The sequence below is a fragment of the Microcebus murinus genome, chromosome 14 (genome assembly GCF_040939455.1).
Source record: "Microcebus murinus isolate Inina chromosome 14, M.murinus_Inina_mat1.0, whole genome shotgun sequence".
Classification (NCBI taxonomy): Eukaryota; Metazoa; Chordata; class Mammalia; order Primates; family Cheirogaleidae; genus Microcebus; species Microcebus murinus.
Window position 1 is genome coordinate 13,429,502 of NC_134117.1, and position 18,584 is coordinate 13,448,085.

An 18,584-nucleotide genomic window follows, 5' to 3' on the forward strand; every position below is an offset into this window, starting at 1 on the left:
GTGACAAGAAGATGCTGGAGGGGCTGGGCTGCTTGCTACAATAAAAATCTCCTGTGGACTAAGAGGGAGAGTAATTTAACTCTTTGACCCTGGGATTCATCTTCTGCAGTATGAGTGATGAGCACCCCTGCCTAGGAGGGAGGTAATCATTAACCAAATTAAAATCCTCCAGCACAGTAACTATTTTTTATCATCATTTTCCCCTCCTGGGTGGTCTTTGCAGATCGTAAGAAGGGAAGCGCCCTTACCTCAAACTTCATCAGAGAATGAACTTGGTCATTGTACAGGGCGTGTGCTACCTTGCAGAATCTGGCCACCTGCTCGTGATCACCCATTGATGATGTCTTCTCCTAAGAATCTTTTTCTATTTTTAACCACTTTTCTCCAAAATATAAGAATGACTTAAAGAGGGGATGGGAAGACTAGGCTCCCCTGAGTGCATTCTGGGAACAGCCATCAGGCCACCTGCACCTGTGGTCCAGAGGTCAGTGAGGCCAGCCCATCAACGGACAGTAATTCAGCCGTTGGACAATGGCTTAACCCAATTGCTGGGTAATAAACATGCTTAATAAAAAGGAATAGGACGTCTGCACCATCTTGACTATAAATATGCTCTCTCGTTCTGGGTAACCTAGGAGAATACCTCTGAGCACACTTAGATCCCATACTATAAATAAATCCAATTCCTGTATCCCCTACTGACCTTTTATTCTTAGGACGTCTAACTGACCCTGCCCCCCCTGAGTTATAGGCTCTGCCTAGTGCTTAGACCATGGGACTCACTTCTGTGGAAGAAGACGGCTCTGGTTCTTCTGGCGGGTAAAATTCTCCCAAGAGCTTCCCTCTGCTTCGCCCCTCGTATTTCAGGCCCAAAGGGGAGCCTTTGAAAGACATCTTGGATGAGAGAGAATGTCTAGAGAGGACACGCAGGATGGTGGTCATTGAGTAGACTTTTGGGGAGTTTTCCCCAGAGTGGCTGTCCCTTGCCTGTCCCTTGGTCACAGGGACCTCGGAGAAGCTCTCACCTTTGGGGCTTTTGGGGGAGCAGACACCACCCGGCCTGCCTTGACCTCTGACTTCCAATGGAAGCTGCACGTGGAGTGATGCTCCTGGTTTCTGGGGTGGGGCTTGAGAGGAGGAGGACCCCTTGTGTTCTGTCCCCCTCGTCAGATGTTGCATTGATTCTAGGCTGCCTGAGCTGGCTCAGTCCACGCTGGCGGCGTGAGCCTGGGTGTTTTGCTGCTCCTCTCAGAACCTTCCTCAGCTGTCAACAGGATGATAAAAGCTGTTTCTGAGGGCTGGGGTCAGGATTATGTGAGACAATGGGTAGAGCGTCCAGCACAGAGTACGTATGTGTGAATTTTAGAGTCAGAGAGGTTGGGTTGAAATCTCAGTGCAGCCACTCCACGCTGTGGGGACTTGAGCAAGGCACAGCCTCCCTGAACCCCTGTTCCCGATCTGTACGAAAGGGGGGTGCCCCTCAGAAAGTTGCTTGAGTTGTTGGGAGTGTTCAGTAAAATGCAGATGGGATCACTGTTAGTGGAGGCTATTGGTGGAGGCCGTGTCACAGTCACCATCACTGTCAGTCTATTTGGTTTTCCTATATTTTCCAGAATAGTTTTCCCTAGTTACTAAAAGCACATATTTTTAAACATTAATTTTTTTTTTTTTTTTTTTGTCTTTCTCTTGCTTTTTCAGCACCAAGAGTGCTCCATGTAATGAACCAGAGAGCAAACAAAAGCCCTGGGTCCGTGATGTCTCCAGACTGTGGTGTTTTATATCAAACCTTAGTTACCACCATAAGTCACAGAGCCATTATGGGGCCGCACTCAGCTGCACATAAATGCACAGGAGAATGAGAAGCTTAATAAATATTATCTGATGGTGATGAGGATGCGTGTCTGATGAGATAGGCTTCATGCGCTTCTCATCAGGGACAACAATGAATCTTTTCTGTGGCTCTTGCACATTTGCATTTCCAACTGCACGTCGTGAGAAAACAAATGTTTCGTTTTAGGGCCGTCCCTCCTACTTGCCTTTATACCATTAATGCTGAATGTTCACTATACAAACACCCCCCTCCTGCCACCCCAAACCAAAACGTCTTTCACACATTGTTTGGCATCCTCTTATTGTTAATTGGGCATCATTTTCTAAAATACAGCTCATAATTGCTCCTTGTCTGAATATTTTACTAATCAAGCAAGTTAACCATGAACGAAAACAAACAGTTCTCTTATGTTATTTTGTAACCTGTGTTTGCCCCAATGGGGGAAAAGCCAGAAAGACGTAAGATGATCCTGCGAAGTTAGGACAAGAAGAAAGGCCCGCTAGGGCGCCCCGTTAGGCTCCACGTCGTAGACAGAGTCTGCACACAGTGCTTCTTGCTATCCTGCCATTAGTGTTAAATTACAAGAGCAGGGCTGCAGGCATCCTTTTATGGTGTGCCCGAGACTGACAGGGAAGCCCGGGGGACTGCTTAGCTAATGGAGGACTGTTGATATATCTTACTGGACTGTGTGTCCTTCACTGCATTCATTTTTAAATCCAAGGAATCGCAGAAGATCATGAGCTGGTTCTCTCCAATAGTATATTATCAAGCCAAATTGGCCTGAGGTTTTGCATTTTTCCCACCATCTCCCCGATCTAGGAATGACCAGGGACCACAGAGGGACTGAGAGAGTGCCAACAGCAACTTGAATTTTAAAAGGACTTCCATCTAGAGTGTCATGTTGGATTCGCACAACCACCCTAGGATCTGGGCAGGAAGGCAGGGATTATTCGAGTCATACCTCGTGGTTGAAAAGCCAGAGCTAGGACTTTGGTAACCTGTGCTCTTGTTACCAGACCCTATCAATCAAGCCAGTCTGAGGAGCAAGTTCTAAATTATAGGAAAAGCTGTTTTCACTGACCCTCCCTGAATCAGCTCACACAAAAGCCAGCCGGCCTGTTCCCCTTCAAACATGCTGGCGGGTGCCCAAGGCCCACTGAACACGTGGGTCTCGCCTGCCCACGCCTGCGCCTTGCTCCCTCCGCTTGAGATGCAGGCTCACCGAGTGTCAAGTGTATTTGTTCTCAAACCTTTTTGTGCTGGTTGTATTTGGTATTTTGCTTACACCATTTATTAAATACTACATGAATGACTAAAATGGGAACACAAAGAAAAGCTTAATTGCGTCAATGAAAACTAAGTTGAATGCATCTGAAAAAAGGCAAATTCCTGAAAAAATAAAATGCCTTTGGATTAGGTGTGGGCGAGACAACTGTAAAAGACTGAGATAAATGATAAATATGCAGAAAGATTCTGCACTGAGATTTCTCTGCGGGGTGTCAAACAAATGTCACTCCTGTTTTAAAGAAACTGAAACTGGAAATTGCAGATTAGGAATTGCAGGCCTAACTTATGCAAAACATAAGTCGGGGAACTCCAATCAGTAGATTTTTTTAAAAAAAGAAAAAATAAAAAAGGTGGTCTTTGTCCTATATCAAAAAAATTAGTAAAGGAATGACATTTGGATTTTAAATTAAAGTTTCATACAAATGTGCCATTTTTAAATGATTTTGCCCTTTCACTTCATTTCTCAGTTGGCCACCTGTGGGTCCAGTTCCCAGCCAGGTCAAGGAGGGGAGTTTCTGCTCCAGGCTTGGCACTAAGCTCAAACTAAATTCCACAGTTAAACTCCGACTGCCCCATGGATGCCAGGAATCTAAGACCTGCTAGATTGTCTCCACGTCACCTTCAAGGCTATGTTCCCCACACCCAAACACACACCTACACCCAATCTGGCTTCATTTCAGTTCACTGAGCATCCATTGTTGGAGGCCTCATCGGCCAACCCCCTTGTCTGAGCCAGGCTTCCTCCCTCGGGGTAGGGAAGCACTGCCAGCTCCCCATCCTACAGCCAGACTCAGCCTGCCCAGACTAACTGCACTTGGCACCCTTGGCCTTCCTGAAACCCGTGCTGAGTGAGATATCTTTACAAGGTCTTCTTAGAGCTTAATGTAATGAAAGCCTTTTGGCTGAAGTTCAGGCAACACGGAGACAAAGTGTCTTCAGGAAGGGAGGGGTAGGTAGAGGAGACCAGACGGTCCCAGGTTCAGTGGTGGGAAAGCCACCCAGGATGACAGCCAGCCCCTTCTCAGAAGGACACTTGCCCAGCTCACCCTGGCTCCCTTACAGTCCCCTGCTTCCTCCTCGGCCCAGGCCAGTGGCCATGGGGCTCTGCAGAATTCAGCATGGAGGAAACGGACCCCTTCCCTGCTGAGCACGGGCTCTGAAAGGCAAACACCCAAACCCAAAGGGTCAGGACAGGCCTTATCTGTGTCCATGTGTTTTATGCAGCTGACTTCACTGCACATAATGCAGACCAGGGGTTGCAAGTGGTTGCTACCAAGTTTGCAGGAAAAGCAAATCTCGAGGAAGGTAAGTTTCAAAATAGACAGTGGCAGAGATTTTAGTAAGGTTGGCCAACTGCTTGTGACCAGACCAGCAAGCAATAAAACCTCTCCCAGATCCCCTAAAAGCTAGTGGGCAAAATCTGAAAAGCAGAAAAAGAATATAAGGCAGCAAATCCCTGGACAGACCATTACTTAGCTTGGATTCACTACCAAGGAGCTGCTTTGTGCTGTCTTCTTTTTATGTGCAGAAATTAATTTGGGCAAATATGGACTAAGTACACAATAGAATTGTTATATAGTAAGTGCTACCCATAAAAGTCTATAATCAGGTGAGTTTGTTTGATTAATAATACAATGTGAGTAACGTACACTCTGGAGCAGGTTCCTCTCCTCAGTTATCCTTCGGAATTAGGTGCACATCCTTCTTCTTATGTTTCGTCTTACAAGGAAACATAAGATATGTAGATTTCAATTGAGAAAAGACTTTGAGCTCTTTTGCTTCTGGACTATTCGGGGAAGAAGTCATGCAATGGTTTTCCTTAGCAAAGGTCCAGTTTATGCCACAGAAGAGACTCATATGCTAATAAACGGCTATTGACAAGTGTGATAGATGCAACTAGGTACTTAGTGCTGGAGAGCAAAGTTGATTGCATTTTACAGTCTGTGTATTTCTCTGTTTATTGCTTGTATTCTGTCATTAAGCAAACAGGTTCCTAATATAGCAAATCTCTCTAATCAGTAAAGCAAGGGAGAAAAGAACCAGAGCATCATTAATTATGACTATTTGGCTGCAGCCTGGACAGTCTGTTGCTATTGGATTGGGCAACTTCCTCTGGTTTTATTTTCTGGAGGTAGAGCAGAAACTGGCTTTTCTTATGCACGGAAGAGAGCAGAGAAATGTTCCATGCCCTGCTGGCTGACAGCTGCCTAAAAACCCGACATTAAACACTGGCTTCTCTACAGAAATGGAGTCCTGGGGCAGCAAAGGCCAGGCTCCGAGTGGGTACACTTTTAAGTCCCCAATTCCATAATCAGAGCGAGCATGCTGCTCGCTAGCCTGACCTGCCCCAGAAGTTCGGGGAGAGCCTACTGTGGGCAGATCCCGTGTGGGGACTCGACTGAGAGCTATAGATGATGTGTGCATCTGTGTTCTGCACAGGAAGGCTGTTGGCACCAGGGCAGGCTTTCCCAATGCTAATCACTGGGGTAAAAAGCAGGAGAGCCACCACTCTGACTCCAGGTAACAGAGGTTAACAGCATCTAATGCATTTGTTAACCCTCTGGTGCCAGGGACTGGCGAGGTCTGGCCTCGCAATTACAGTGCCCTGGACATTCTTCCATGCAACGTGCCTGGACTTGCGGATAAATCCAGTGACAATTTTATAACAGCAGAGCAACAGCTGCTGGAGGGACAAGGCTTGTGAAGTGCCTAAAGAACAAGTGTTTCCCTGGTTTTCTAGAATGTGGGGAAGGCTTCCAATTTGGGGATAGGCTTCTCTAGTATGCTTTCCGTCATCCCATTCTCAAGATGAAAACCTCAGGGTATGATGTTTTGGTGGCAGTGTTTTCCCAACTCAGTGTCAGGCAGATTTCCTCAAACTCTCTGACTATAAATTAGATGTTAGAAAACACTGTTTCATAAAAGAGATTAAATAATTCATTTTTCAATATAACATAGCAGTGGATCAAATTGACTTTTAGAACAATAAAATACATCCTCCTCTTTATCTCTTTTTAAAAGACATATCATATTTTAAAGCCATGAACTGTGAGGTTTAGTGTCTAGGTAGGTACAGGCTGGCTTAGCTCTGTGTTGGGTCTCTGCATATCCCATAATTAGCAGGGCTGCAGGGCTCACAGAAGAGCACCATGCCAACGCTTCCATTTTAACACCCTTGGTTTTACCGGTTTGTAACTCAGGGATGAAAGGTGCTCTTCTAGTTTCTAGCTTCCCTTAAACCTTACAAAGTCTCAGAAGTTGTTGTTTCTTTTTCTGCCTTTTAATTCTCCTGGGACTGTCCCAATTTTCAGCAACTGAGACAGCGTTTAAGGTGTAGAAGTACTCTTTGCAATAGTTGAAAGCAGGGGACGCCCTGTAATTTTATCTGTTTGCATTTATCATACCTGACTAGCAAGACAGTGATAGCTTGATGATGTTTTCAAAAATGCTCAGGATAAAAGCCTTTAAAATGTAGAAATAACAGGTTTCTCAGGCTTCTAAAGTGGGTTTTAAGACCCAGATTTTCTTAAGTGGACTGTGGATCCGTGTAGGTAGGTTTCTGACCCTTGGTGGGCCCCAGGGGTTCACACTGCATGCAGGACTCATAAGCATGCACCCAGCAGGACACACGTGGTCCACCTCTCTGTCCCAGGCCCTGCCTCCATGTGCAGCCCGTATACTGTGAGAGGGACTTGTCCATTGTTGACCCCAGTCAGTCTAGGCAGCAGACCCACTCTGGCCCACATCTGATTTGGTGAGAGATTTAAATTTTTTTTTTTTTTGAGACAGACTAGCTCACAGCAACCTCCAACTCCTGGGCTGAAGGCTAATTTTATATATATATATATATATATATATATATATATATATATATATATATATTTAGTTGGCCAATTAATTTTCTTTCTATTTTTAGTAGAGACAGGGGTCTCGCTCTTGCTCAGGCTGGTTTTGAACTCCTGGCCTTGAGCAATCCGCCCGCCTTGGCCTCCCAGAGTGCTAGGATTACAGGTGTGAGCCACCGCGCCCGGCCTGGTGAGAGATTTAAAGAGATCCCATATCTCTGTACAATCCTTTGATTCTGTTACCCCTGTGCCACCTGCCATTCCAGTGACAGGTAACATTTGCCCTTCACCTTCTCATCAGACTCACAGGTTTACGGTGGCCTGTGCGAGGCTCAGGTGGAACTCCAGGGCTGCTCTGCTCTGTTTCTGCAGTCCCGGTGGCTTCCCCAGGCTCCCAGACCGCTCTTTAGGAAACATGCTGTGTAAACAGAGCATTTTGAGGCCCACATGTGGACTGCTAGCCTCTGGAGGGTAGTGGTTCTGTGTGTTGGGCAGGTGTCTAGCAGGAGATAAGGCGTGTCCCAGAGCCTCTGCAGGGGCCTGGCTGCACACTCTTACTTGGGCTCAGCAGTTCATCCAGTTATACCAACCAGAATGGTCCTCCAGGCAAGATGAGCTTGGTGGCTGCTGTGTCCAGCTTTAGTCCAGCCCATGGGTCTACAAGGCTAGAATTTGACCATTTCCTTTATATACAGACCAAGGGGATATCCACTTTGGGGGAACAAGAGCCCAGAGACTTAGAGCTGGCCTAAGTGCATTTTCCTGTGTGATTGAAGCATTATTCCAGCCATTCCCAGACGGAGACCAAGAACTGGTGAATTTAGACCTGTGCATATCCACTGGGTTGAAGGTTATAAATCCGCTATGCAGTGTGAAACTCTCAGAGACTAATGAGGGTCAGAAATCGACCCTACCTAATATGCAGATAGAGTCCACTTAAGAAAATCTGTTAACATGGAGGCCTTTTCTAGCCCACTGATGAAATATCGTTTACAATCATTTAATAATGGAGGGATTATACTAGTACGTCAACAGGTTCCTGCAGTAGAACGAGCCAGTGCCACGGATTGTGTGTACAATGAATAAAACACTACCTGCTGGTGCTAATCATACAGAACAAAGCAGGAAGGAGGCCTGCCCAGCCCTCAGAATTCATAGAGGCTGCCATGGTCTAGGACACTGAGGTGCTGCTTAGCTGTGACCAAAAACTCAGAAACAACTCGGGGGCATATTGTGTCCCAGTCTAGAAGTCATGCTGCCTTCTCTGTGCAGTTTAGTAAACTTATTAGTTATGCAAAGGCTCTTAAAAGGGTTTATGTCTTTTGTAGATTATGGCCTAGAAAAGGCAGAATGTGATGCTTTAGGGCCATTTTGGCTCCTGGGCTCAATTCTAAACTTGAACAGAAATAAAACATGTAAAGTTCTACACAGTATTCTCTATAGGTAACAATGCAGTGGACCAGATTTGCCATTAATATAGATTAAAAGTAGGCTTTTGAGTCGGGTTCAATGCCTCTTCCAATTTCTCCTCTGATCTTCTTATACATAACATTTAGTGACCTTTGAACAGCCCAGGGATGCTTCGCAGTGTCTTATTCCTGATGCCTGTTTAAAGGTTTCTATTTCATATTCACAGCTGGCATATGCAAATATAAGTAAAGATTATGATGCCTCCCAAGTAGCATTATGGTCAATAAATTACTCCTTGGGTGAATATGCTCTCATTTCAGCCTAGCATGTCTTCAGCGAGTTGCAAAAGTCTTGCAACAGGCAGCTTGCCAGTGCTGTCCACACAGGGCTGGCTGCCCAGGTACTCCTGGATTCAGCTGTGACGCTTAACCAGTGGTCACCCTGTTTGCAGATGAGCAATATAGTCTTTCTTTGCACTAAATTCTCAGGCAGAAGCCCAGTGGAGAGTTGTTCCGGTTGAGGGGACAAAGGGAACTCTGTGCCTTCATAGCTCAGCCCCCTGGCAACCGCCCTGAAAGCAGTCCTCAAATGGCCGGATTGCGGATCTGTAATGCCCTGCATGATCCCTTGTGGGTACCCATCCAGCAGGGTCCCTGCCCTGTGCCTTAGTCCCCAGACAGTGAAGTCCCCAGTCACTAGAAGGGGGCCCCCTAAGCCTAGGGGACCCATCCGTTTTGTTCCCCACCATTTGTCCAGCCGTGGAAAACAGTAGGTGCTCAGTGCGTGTTTGTTGGCCGCAGCACCAAATAAACAAATTAACAAATAAGTTCAGGGAGACCTCTCTCTATATTACTAATACATCGAGATTTTTATTGCAATATTTTTACCTAGAAGGAGGTACTTGCCCAAAATTAACATTCAGAAGTGTAAATGAGTGAGCACTTTAAACTTCTTCTTTAGTAAGTTCGTCGTCCTGTGCTGCCCCTACAGTGGCCACTAGCCTTGAAATGGGGCAAGTCCGAATTGTGCTGTGCCATGTCAAACATGCCGATTTTGAAGACTTAGTATGAAAAAAAAGAATGTAAAGTATCTCATTGATATTTTTTTATATTGGTTACATGTTGAAATGGTAATATATTGGGTTAAATAAAATATATTATTAAAATTAACTTCACCTATTATCTTTTTATCATGAGGCTACTAGAAAGTTTTAAATTATGTATGGGCTCACAGTTGCGGCTCACATATTTATCAGACAGCACTTCCCTGACAGCGGATTAATGGATCATCAGTCATTACTCTTCCATGTTATGTTTGAGCTTTTTTCTTTTTGTCTCTCTGCAGGCACAGAAGCTGAAATCCAATGTGTCGGGCAGTACACACCTCTGCATTTCTGATGTAAGTTATGGTAGTTGTGGGGGCTCCCTGCATTTGTGGAGACATAGCCTTTGGGCCCCTGGGGCAGGGTGTGATATAAAGGGTTCAAAGAAAATAAGATTTCAGGTCTAGAAAAAATAGAAGCCACCCTTCATGTCTGTCTGACCTTTGAGCAAGGGACAGACTTTGGATCCCAGTTCACAAAGCTGGTAGTCAGTGTGGAACCTGGGATCTTCAGCTCAGGACCGGCCCCTGCAGCACCATGAGACGCTCTCTGGCCACAGTCTTGGAAAGTCATCTGGCTCAGAGCAGATACATAAAAACTGTCACTGCTCACCAGATCTTCTCTATCTACAGTTCCTCTGACCCCCAGAACCCAGGGGTAGATAGACAGGGCAGGTGCATTACTGTCCACACTTGACAGGTGAGGAGAAAATTCTGCTGTGTGCAGATCCTGCTTCCTTGTGTGGGGTGAGGCATTATGGGATTGAGCAGGCGCTGCTGTTGGGGATGGAGGAGTCGATCCTGGGGAAGGAAGCTGTGCCGGCTGGGGGCCTGGAAGCCTGGGTTCTGGTTTGGGCTCTCCCACCGATGAGCATGGCAGCTCCTTGCTCTCTCTGACTACTCATCTCTAAAATCTAGAATTGAACTGGCTGGTGGAGGGAAGGGCTGCTGCCTGCTCTGCCTGTCTCTGATGATGTTTGTGACCCATCTGTTCATGAACCTGACTGGGCAAGTTTTCTAAGGTGGTTCTTCCTGCCCTTCTCCATGGCATGGAGAGACAGCAAACATTCCCTCGCAGTTGGTGGTCCCCAGGAGAAGGGATCCAGGTTTTACAGTTACTGGGGAGACTGGAGAGAGAGGTAAAGAATGGCAGGGATACCTGAGTTCAAGTATCACCCCTCCACAAGTGGATTTTAATAATCCATAATGGAGGAGTGAGTAGTAAACTTGGCCAGTTTGTCAAAAGTATCTGGTTCTCACCCAGGTTCATGGTTCCTTCCCATAAAACAAGTCAGAGAATTGGAGTCTCAGTGGTAAACTCTTGGGTCAGTGAGTGAGTAGGAAGTGGGAGAGAGGAGTGCAGTTAAAATACGCCGTGGTGGAATGAATACATGCAGTGGGTGATAATGAAAATATTCTTTCTTGCAGCACGAGTATGAAAAGAATGGTCTCCCTGGTCCTTCCAGCCACATAACCACAAAATCGATGGCTGCTCCTCCACGCTGCGGTCTGAGCCCACTGCTGGGGCTGGTGGTAACCGCTCTGTCCGCCCTGTTATCTTTATCTTTGACAGAAACATCGTAGCTGCATTTAAGAAAACAGTATGGACATGTAAAAAGACAAAAACCAAGTTATCTGTTTCCTGTCCTCTTGTATATCTGAAATTCCAGTTTTAGGAGCTCGGTTGAGAAATAGTTCCATCCAACTGGAACTTTTTTTGTTTTTAAGAAAGCTTCTTGTGATCCTTAGGGGCTTCAGTGGAAAACCTGATGCGATGCCACATTCCAGACTCAGAGGCTTTGGGGCATGCTGTATTTTAAAGGGACACTTTGTAAATTTGGCTGTAAAGCAGACTGGGGCCATGTTTTTCATGATGATGATGGTGACGATGATGATGATGATGATGATGATTGCAACAGTTTTAATTCTGGCCTTCACTAGCTAGAGAACGAGTTAGCATTTCTAAAGAATCTTCCATATCTCATGTAATGGCTTTGATTTCTGATGACATAAACTGTAGCCTGACATAGACGCCAAGTTTCTTTTGCCACAAAGCGAAAAGTTCTCATCAAGAGTAGACTTTGTGGACACAAACTTGTACTGATGTTCACCTTTCTATATGTACTAGCATTTTCCGTGCTAATGTTTATATACTGTAAACAGTTCTACACTCTCCTACAAAACAAAAAACACCTGTAACATCCAAATATAATATCTATCTTATAGTCAACTAGAGAGGGAGAATGAGTTTGCAACTTCACAGTACCTGGATCGTTGAACGACACTCTTCTAGGCCTTACCTGAGTGTGAAGCCCTTAAATTAACAAGAGTCAAATATAACTGAAGTGTCACTCTAATACTCCTTACCTGAGATTATATGTAGAGAAACAATTTTACTACTAAATGATTTCAACTATTGGCTTTCTATATTTTGAAAGTAATGATACTGTTTTCATTTTTTACTGATGGTTTAATACAAAATACATGGGGCTTGTTTTTCTCTCCTAAGTAGTGTAAGCTCCAATATTAACTTCAAAAAATACAGCTCTTCAAAAGCAGGCTCTGAGGAGCCCTGTGCTTAAACAGAAAGCTCTGCATCACGTTACTGGGGACAGGCTGGAGGAACAGAATCACCAAGCATCGTCTTTTGTCATTTCGTGAAATGCGAGCATGCGTACCTGTGCGGAGACCAGCAGCCACGTGTGAATGTTCTACACCGTCTAATGGCACCCTTGCCATTGACACCATCTAGCACCTGGGTTTTCAGGTCATATGACAAAGGCAGCTTAGATTGGGACAGGACAGGGGTGTGTTGCCCTCTCTTTTGAAGCAGACCCATGCCAGGGGACACAGGTCTTTTCCTAGGGGTTTTCTTTACCCCGACTGTGATGTCTTGGCCTCTGCTTAGAACCATTTGGTCCGAAGGTCGTCAGGAATCTGCTTGCATCTTGTTCTGTGTCCTCTGTGACAGACTGTGACTGACTATGCGAAAAAGGAAAGGTTTTTGAATCAAGAGGATCAGCATAGGTCTGGTGAGATGCGTTGGTTGGCGTAGGTAGAACAGGACGCTCTCCACACGGCATCTGCCTGTGTAACTGCACATCATCTTCCATTGTGCTCTTCCTTAAACGAACATAGACCCGCAAGTGCACTTTTGAAGTCTGCTTTAGATGGTGAGGTTCAGAATCTACAATGGTCAAGTACAAGTGGCCATGTTTCTCCAAAACTGGAGAAAAGGGAGGAGATTCTACCTTAAGAGAGCGTGGGGAGCATTAGCTTTCTTCCCACATGGGGACAGGGGGTGGCGGAGGAGACCGTGGTGCATATTTCATACTGATCCCCTTTGCCCACTGATGTCTGCCTTGTAAGATTAATCAAATTCTGGGGGGGGTCGGGGAGGGGAAATCTATGAAATCCAAGACAAAGGCTTAGTCTTTTAGCTCTATTGGTGTTCAAAGTACGTTTATATCCAAATGTTAATAAACACAAATGTACAATCCTCAGTACCAACTTTTCTCACTTCGAAATGTTTTCAAGGGAAATTCACCAAGCACCCAAGTATATCTGATTAGTGAAAAGTTCCATAAAAGTCTTGCTTTGAATAAATTAAATGTGTCAAGATATTTGGAATGCCGGTCATCTATGAGAACATATCTCTTACAGAGCAAATTGTGTTTTAATTAAGGTATTTCTGTGTATCTCCACCGGACTCATTGAGTATGGGTCTGATTCTATGTGATCCATTGTAGAAAGCTATTGATTATGTCCGCGGTAAACAGGAGCTCTAATTAGCTTCAGATGACCAAAGAGGAAATGGGAGTTTTTAGTGCTAACAAGGGCAGCCTTCACTGAAGGAGGCGTGGGTATGCAACACGTAAATGAAATTTTGAAAACCCTCATCTGTCACCAACAAAGATCTCATTTTTCTTCAGTGACAAAAGCATATTCGAGTTACCAAATCCTCAATTTGAAAATAAGTTGCCGACTAAATAAACAAGGGGAATCATCTTGTTCGAGGACAAGAAGTTAGAGAGATTCTTACAAAAGCAAGCCAAGCAAGATTTCTGCTGTTCAGTGTGATCTCTGTCTAACACAGTGACTCTGAAGCACCATCACTTGCCCCAGGACTGGAGCAGGCGAATGACTTAAATCTTTTACCTCTCTCACTTCTTCTTAGAGTGCTTAAAAGCAAAAATGGTTTACTACTTCCTGTCCTTTAGTCGGGACATTCCGGGTGCCACTGAGTACAGGGGCTGTCTGCTGAGGTTTGGGCCTCTTGTAGCTCATTGTAGTTGGTTTTGACAAAAAAACCAGTAACTGACATCCATGCAGACCATGACTCCCAGATCAAGCAAGTCTAGCCATGCCCTACTTATTTTAGAGAGAAAGAGAAAAAAGGCATTACTGCCGCACTGATTAGAAGCACATCATTCCACTTTGATGTTGAATATCTTTGACTAATGTATGTTTGAGTATCTTTTTAATAGAGCACATGAAGGAAGAAGTGCACAATATAGAGAGGGAATTTAAAATGCCAACTGAATATTTATTTTTCCATACCTGATTTTTTTCTAACCACTAATAGAAAAAGTATAAGTTGAGAATTACATAGGTTATTTTTCATGAAGTATAGCAGACTATATCCAGAATGTGATGAGAGTGTTTCCATTTAATTTTTTTTTTAACAATTATTTATCCTGTAGTAAAAAATGATGTCTTAGATAAGCTGTGTCTTTGAGTTCGTCAAATACAGGACAGGGCTTCTCCAGGGCTGCTGTAGCCTTGGATATGGTCTGTGTTGAGACTGTTCCTATCTGTTCCTGTTCGCACTTCGAGAAGGGGCCGCTTCCACCTGCCTCCCATTTCCCACATGCCTGCTCGCCCCTAAGTCAGACACTCCCAAGCACTCCATCTGCTGTACGAGGGAAGTGGGAGAGCGAAAGCATTTCTGAATCACTGTAAAGTGCCCGGGAAAAAGAGATGTAAGAGCGGTGGGAGTTTATATAATTAGCGAATTCTTTTCTTAGAATCCAGCATAAATGCATTTCTGTTGTTATTATTTACAAAACAGTGGCCTCAGAGGAGCTGTCTTTTGGAAAATAAGTTCTCATTCATGTAGTTAGACATGCACGACTTATTTGAATCAATAAACCGTGGGCCAGAAAAGGGCTGCTTGACTGAATTCACATTTTCGAATTCTCTTTCGAGGCTGTTCTTGATCTCCTGGATTCTTGCTCTGTGATCTCTGCTGCTCTTGCCTCTGCTCTTTGATAAAGCAAATGAGACTATGTGAGACCCATCTTTCCAAGAAAGACCTAAAAGCAACGACAACCAAAAGCCACTGCCCTGGGTACAGCGATAGCAGCAAGGCCCTTCTGAGCTGGGAGAGTTTGGAGAAATGAAGTAAAATCAAGGTGCATTGGAGGCCACATGTCTTGGGTGAATGGATTGTAGTCTGTTGATGTTCCTTGCTGGTCAGAATAGGAACTTCCAACAAAACAGCAGGAGTTCCTTGAATTAGGCAACAGTTCCTTTACAGGAAGGGAGGCAGAGCTAATAGCTGGATGACAGAGGAAGAAATTTCTTTTCTTTGAAATTCTAAAATAAAACAGCTGGAGATTTGGTTGGATGCCTTTAGAAGCTTCATTTTTCTCTCATCCCTATCATAGATATCTCACGTATCTATCTGACACCTCTTGACTTTGACACAGCTTTGCTTCTCAACTGACCATTTGTTTTCAGTCTGTTGTCTAGAATTCTTCCTGAGGACTGTACCTCTGAAAAATATTCTCACTGCAGAGGCCTTAAATCTGTGATTTTTGCCACTGCCTCCAGCCCGGGCTGTATTCTGTAGGACATTTCATTTCACAAGGGTAGTTGTCTTAAGACATTGACTGATTCCATTCTCTTCTGTATTGATGAATGATGCCTCGAGCTCCACCCTATTCTTTATTGCCTAAGTATTAAATAAGGCCTTGCCCAACAATTCTTCATTCTAATCGTTCTATATTTAGTTCTACCCAAATTAATTCTTGTGCTATCAGGTGGCCGTTCTCCTTGTTGTTTTTAAGACACAGAAGCCTCTCTTAGGAGCCAGGCCATCTGAAGGGGATGTTAATCTCCAAATAGGAAGTTCCTCTACCCAAGCCTCTTCTGAGCTCCCTCTTCTTAGCTCTGGGATTGTCTTATCCTCACCAGGAATCCTTTTGCTGCTCCCTCGTTCTCTGATGAGTTCTCCCGCCCCCCAGAGACAAGGCAGAGTGCTTATTCCGTGGGATGCGCCACCTGCACGCTGATTGTTCTGAGACCCAGCCCAGAGGGGTGGGGAAGGCACACAAACCCTATTTCAATAAACTGCCTGCAGAGAACCGCAGCCTGCTAACAGTCATCGAGGCCTCAGCCCCCTAAGGTCTGCAAGCTCATTTGACCAGCGCAGCTGCGACTTCGGCTGTTTGCCTCTGGCAGGTGCCAATATCGGCGTCTTGTCCCACTGCCATGGGGAGTTTATTTTTGCTCAATGGCAGCTGCCAAGCCCAGCACCAGCATCAGTAGAAGGTTTTCTCTGATTTTCTTCTCTGCGTCTCAGGCCGGGCTTTCTTACCGATCCCGATTTTTGTTTTGTAGAGAGTGCCAGCAGACTGGCCAGAGAGCTTCAGCTTCTTCCATAGTTTTGACATCTCTTCCTGCTCACCCAGCCTTCCCTGGCAGAAGGCACGACCCATCATTGGTACTTAGAGAACACTGGTCTAATGAAAAGCGTTGGGGCATTGAAGGGCTTTGCTCTGTCGTCCAACAGCAACAGCTAGCCTGTTTGCATAGTCTTACTGGCATTGAGCTATAATGACACTGAATTTGTCCTCCTGTGATTATTGAGATGACGGGAGAAAGAATCTTGGAAAGCACTGGGATCAAAGTAGCTTTCAAGCTGCCCGCTGTGTTCTCTGCTGCGAGATGCAAAACTAGCACTTGTCCCAGGAAGAGCTAAGCAAGACCAGCCAGTCCCAGCAGGCTCCCCTTCTGCCAGAAAGGACAGAACCCAGAATGGGGTGCACTTGGGGGAAATTAGCTAGTGAGTCTCCTGAGGCTTGCACTTGCTTCAGGTTGCTGGTGAGAAAGGTGGGCCACTCCCCTGTCCCAGACCAGTCCCAAGGATGACAGCTTCTCCATCAGCAGCCTGAGAAGCAAAGTCTGATGCTCATCAATTCAGTATAATTGTGGAATGAGTACTGTGGCCAAATGAGCCATCATTTGGAGCTGAAAGTCCCCGACAAGTCACTTAAGAATATAGGACCCTCTGACAGCAGCGTAGGCAAACACCCATCCTTTCCAGATTGGCAGAATCCTTTAATTTGACATCCTTCAGAGACTCTAAATTTTCTATATAAATAGTTCGTGAAACTGTTTTTCAGACTTGGTCTCCCAGGAGGCGAGTCTTGGTCCACATGCACACGGTGGCCAGGCCCGCTCTCCATCGTGGGGACAGCAAACACAGCCACCCCAGCTGAGGACTCAGGCTGCCACTCCTCTGGGCCTCAGAGGGCTGAGAGCTTGGCCAGGTAGGCACACCCGTGGAGCTGTCACAACTGTCACGGACCAACCACCGTGCAGGTGGGAATAAGAGACAGAGCTGCTGTAGCTGAGGAAAGCCAGCAGTCAGCAGGGCTCATGCAAAGGAGCAAAACTTTGAATGTGCACAATGACCCTGACGTCTGTCTGCCAAACATAACAGACCGTAAGACCAGAGTGAAGTAGGCTGAAGAATTGTAAAATCCAGCGAATGCCCTGAGTATGGGAAGCCTGGGCTGTGAGAAGTCAGTAAAGCAGTAAAAGTCAGTCACCTGGGGCCAGGCTGGGTGACCATCACAGGTACAGGTGAAGTTACCCTGGGCCTTCTCAGCATGCTGGCGTGAGTCTCCATTGATCCAGTGTGCTTGCGCTCTCTCTCTGTCTCTCTGTCTCTCTCTTACAACTGCTGCAGGGCTGTATGATCCAGCATTATCTTCCTGGCGTGCAAAGCGTGCTTGATCTGGAATTTGATTTTATATTTTTTTAGCTTTAGCTGAAGGCATTTCTGAAGTGTGGGGAAAAATAAAAAGAGAATGGAAAGCGCAGAACCAAATCGCAGATTGCCCGGCCTTATTTGGCTGTGGTCTTGCTGTCATCAAACATTTCTGATGTGCTTTTCTGGATTCAGAAATAGCTGATTGTCCTCAGAGGGTTGGGAAAAAATGGTTTCAGAAACCTCAAATCCAGGGCCTTATAGTTCTCCTAATTATCTATCTTTCTCCTCTTCTCTCTTCCTTCACCCAAGGGAGCGGGGGGAAACACGCTTCGCCGCGGAGTTTGCTTTAAAGAGTTTTCCCATCTCGCGTGCATTATCCCTTGATATTGAAATTATTTTCTCTGTTTAATCCAACTCCTGCTGAGAAGCTGTGTGAGATTTAGGTTGTGGGATTTTTTTTGTTGTATTCTTTTGGATGGTGTTGCATTTTTTACTCTTAACCCGAGGGTACGTCTCAGCTTATGTTCATTCTATTTCATGCAGGTTTATATACGTGTGGAATAGAGGAAAGCTTCTGATATTAAGGATATTTTTAGAATTGTTTCCTGAGCAAGGGGTTCAGATACCCAGTCTCCTCAGAACCGGGGTGAGGCACGAGTGAGCTTTGTTGAGAAGCCTCCAGTTCGGGAGGCAGCAGATGGGCAATCTTCCTTCGGGTCTCCATGTTATATGGTATGTTGACTGCGTTCTCCGCTCGTAGGAGATGATGTATTTCTCTCATCGTCTTGCGTGTCTGCTTTCCCGAGGACACCTGTACCTCGGCCTGGGGTCATTCCCACGTGGCTTCCTCACACAGCTGTTTTGCAGCAGGCTTTATTGCCGACACCTGTGGAAGAACAGCTACATGTAGAAGTACAAGTTTTGCTCTTTGGACTTTGGAAGTGGTTTTTGTGATGTTTGAATTTTCTGTTAGCCTATTGCTCAAGCACTACGGAATGTACATAGTCCTCTGGCCATCCCCCACCCCAGAATATCCTAATAAACATTGTTTTCCTTTTTTAAAAAAATTATCATTGTGGTGTCTTTTTCTTTTATCCTAATGCATTGG

At 45.3% G+C, this 18,584-nt stretch overlaps 1 protein-coding gene across 4 annotated transcripts in view; it reads left to right on the forward strand.

Moving 5' to 3' along the window:
* The window catches only part of GFRA1 (GDNF family receptor alpha 1), a 204,780-nt gene extending 186,237 nt beyond the window's left edge, over window positions 1-18,543 (forward strand). For all 4 annotated transcript variants that reach the window (XM_076009762.1, XM_020280702.2, XM_020280708.2 and 1 more), the window contains 2 exons: window positions 9,718-9,771; window positions 10,903-18,543. In XM_076009762.1, coding sequence (XP_075865877.1) covers window positions 9,718-9,771; window positions 10,903-11,058 — 210 coding nt within the window. In that variant the 3' untranslated portion in view covers window positions 11,059-18,543. The remainder of the gene's footprint in view (window positions 1-9,717; window positions 9,772-10,902) is intronic.
* Window positions 18,544-18,584: the final 41 nt, after the last annotated feature.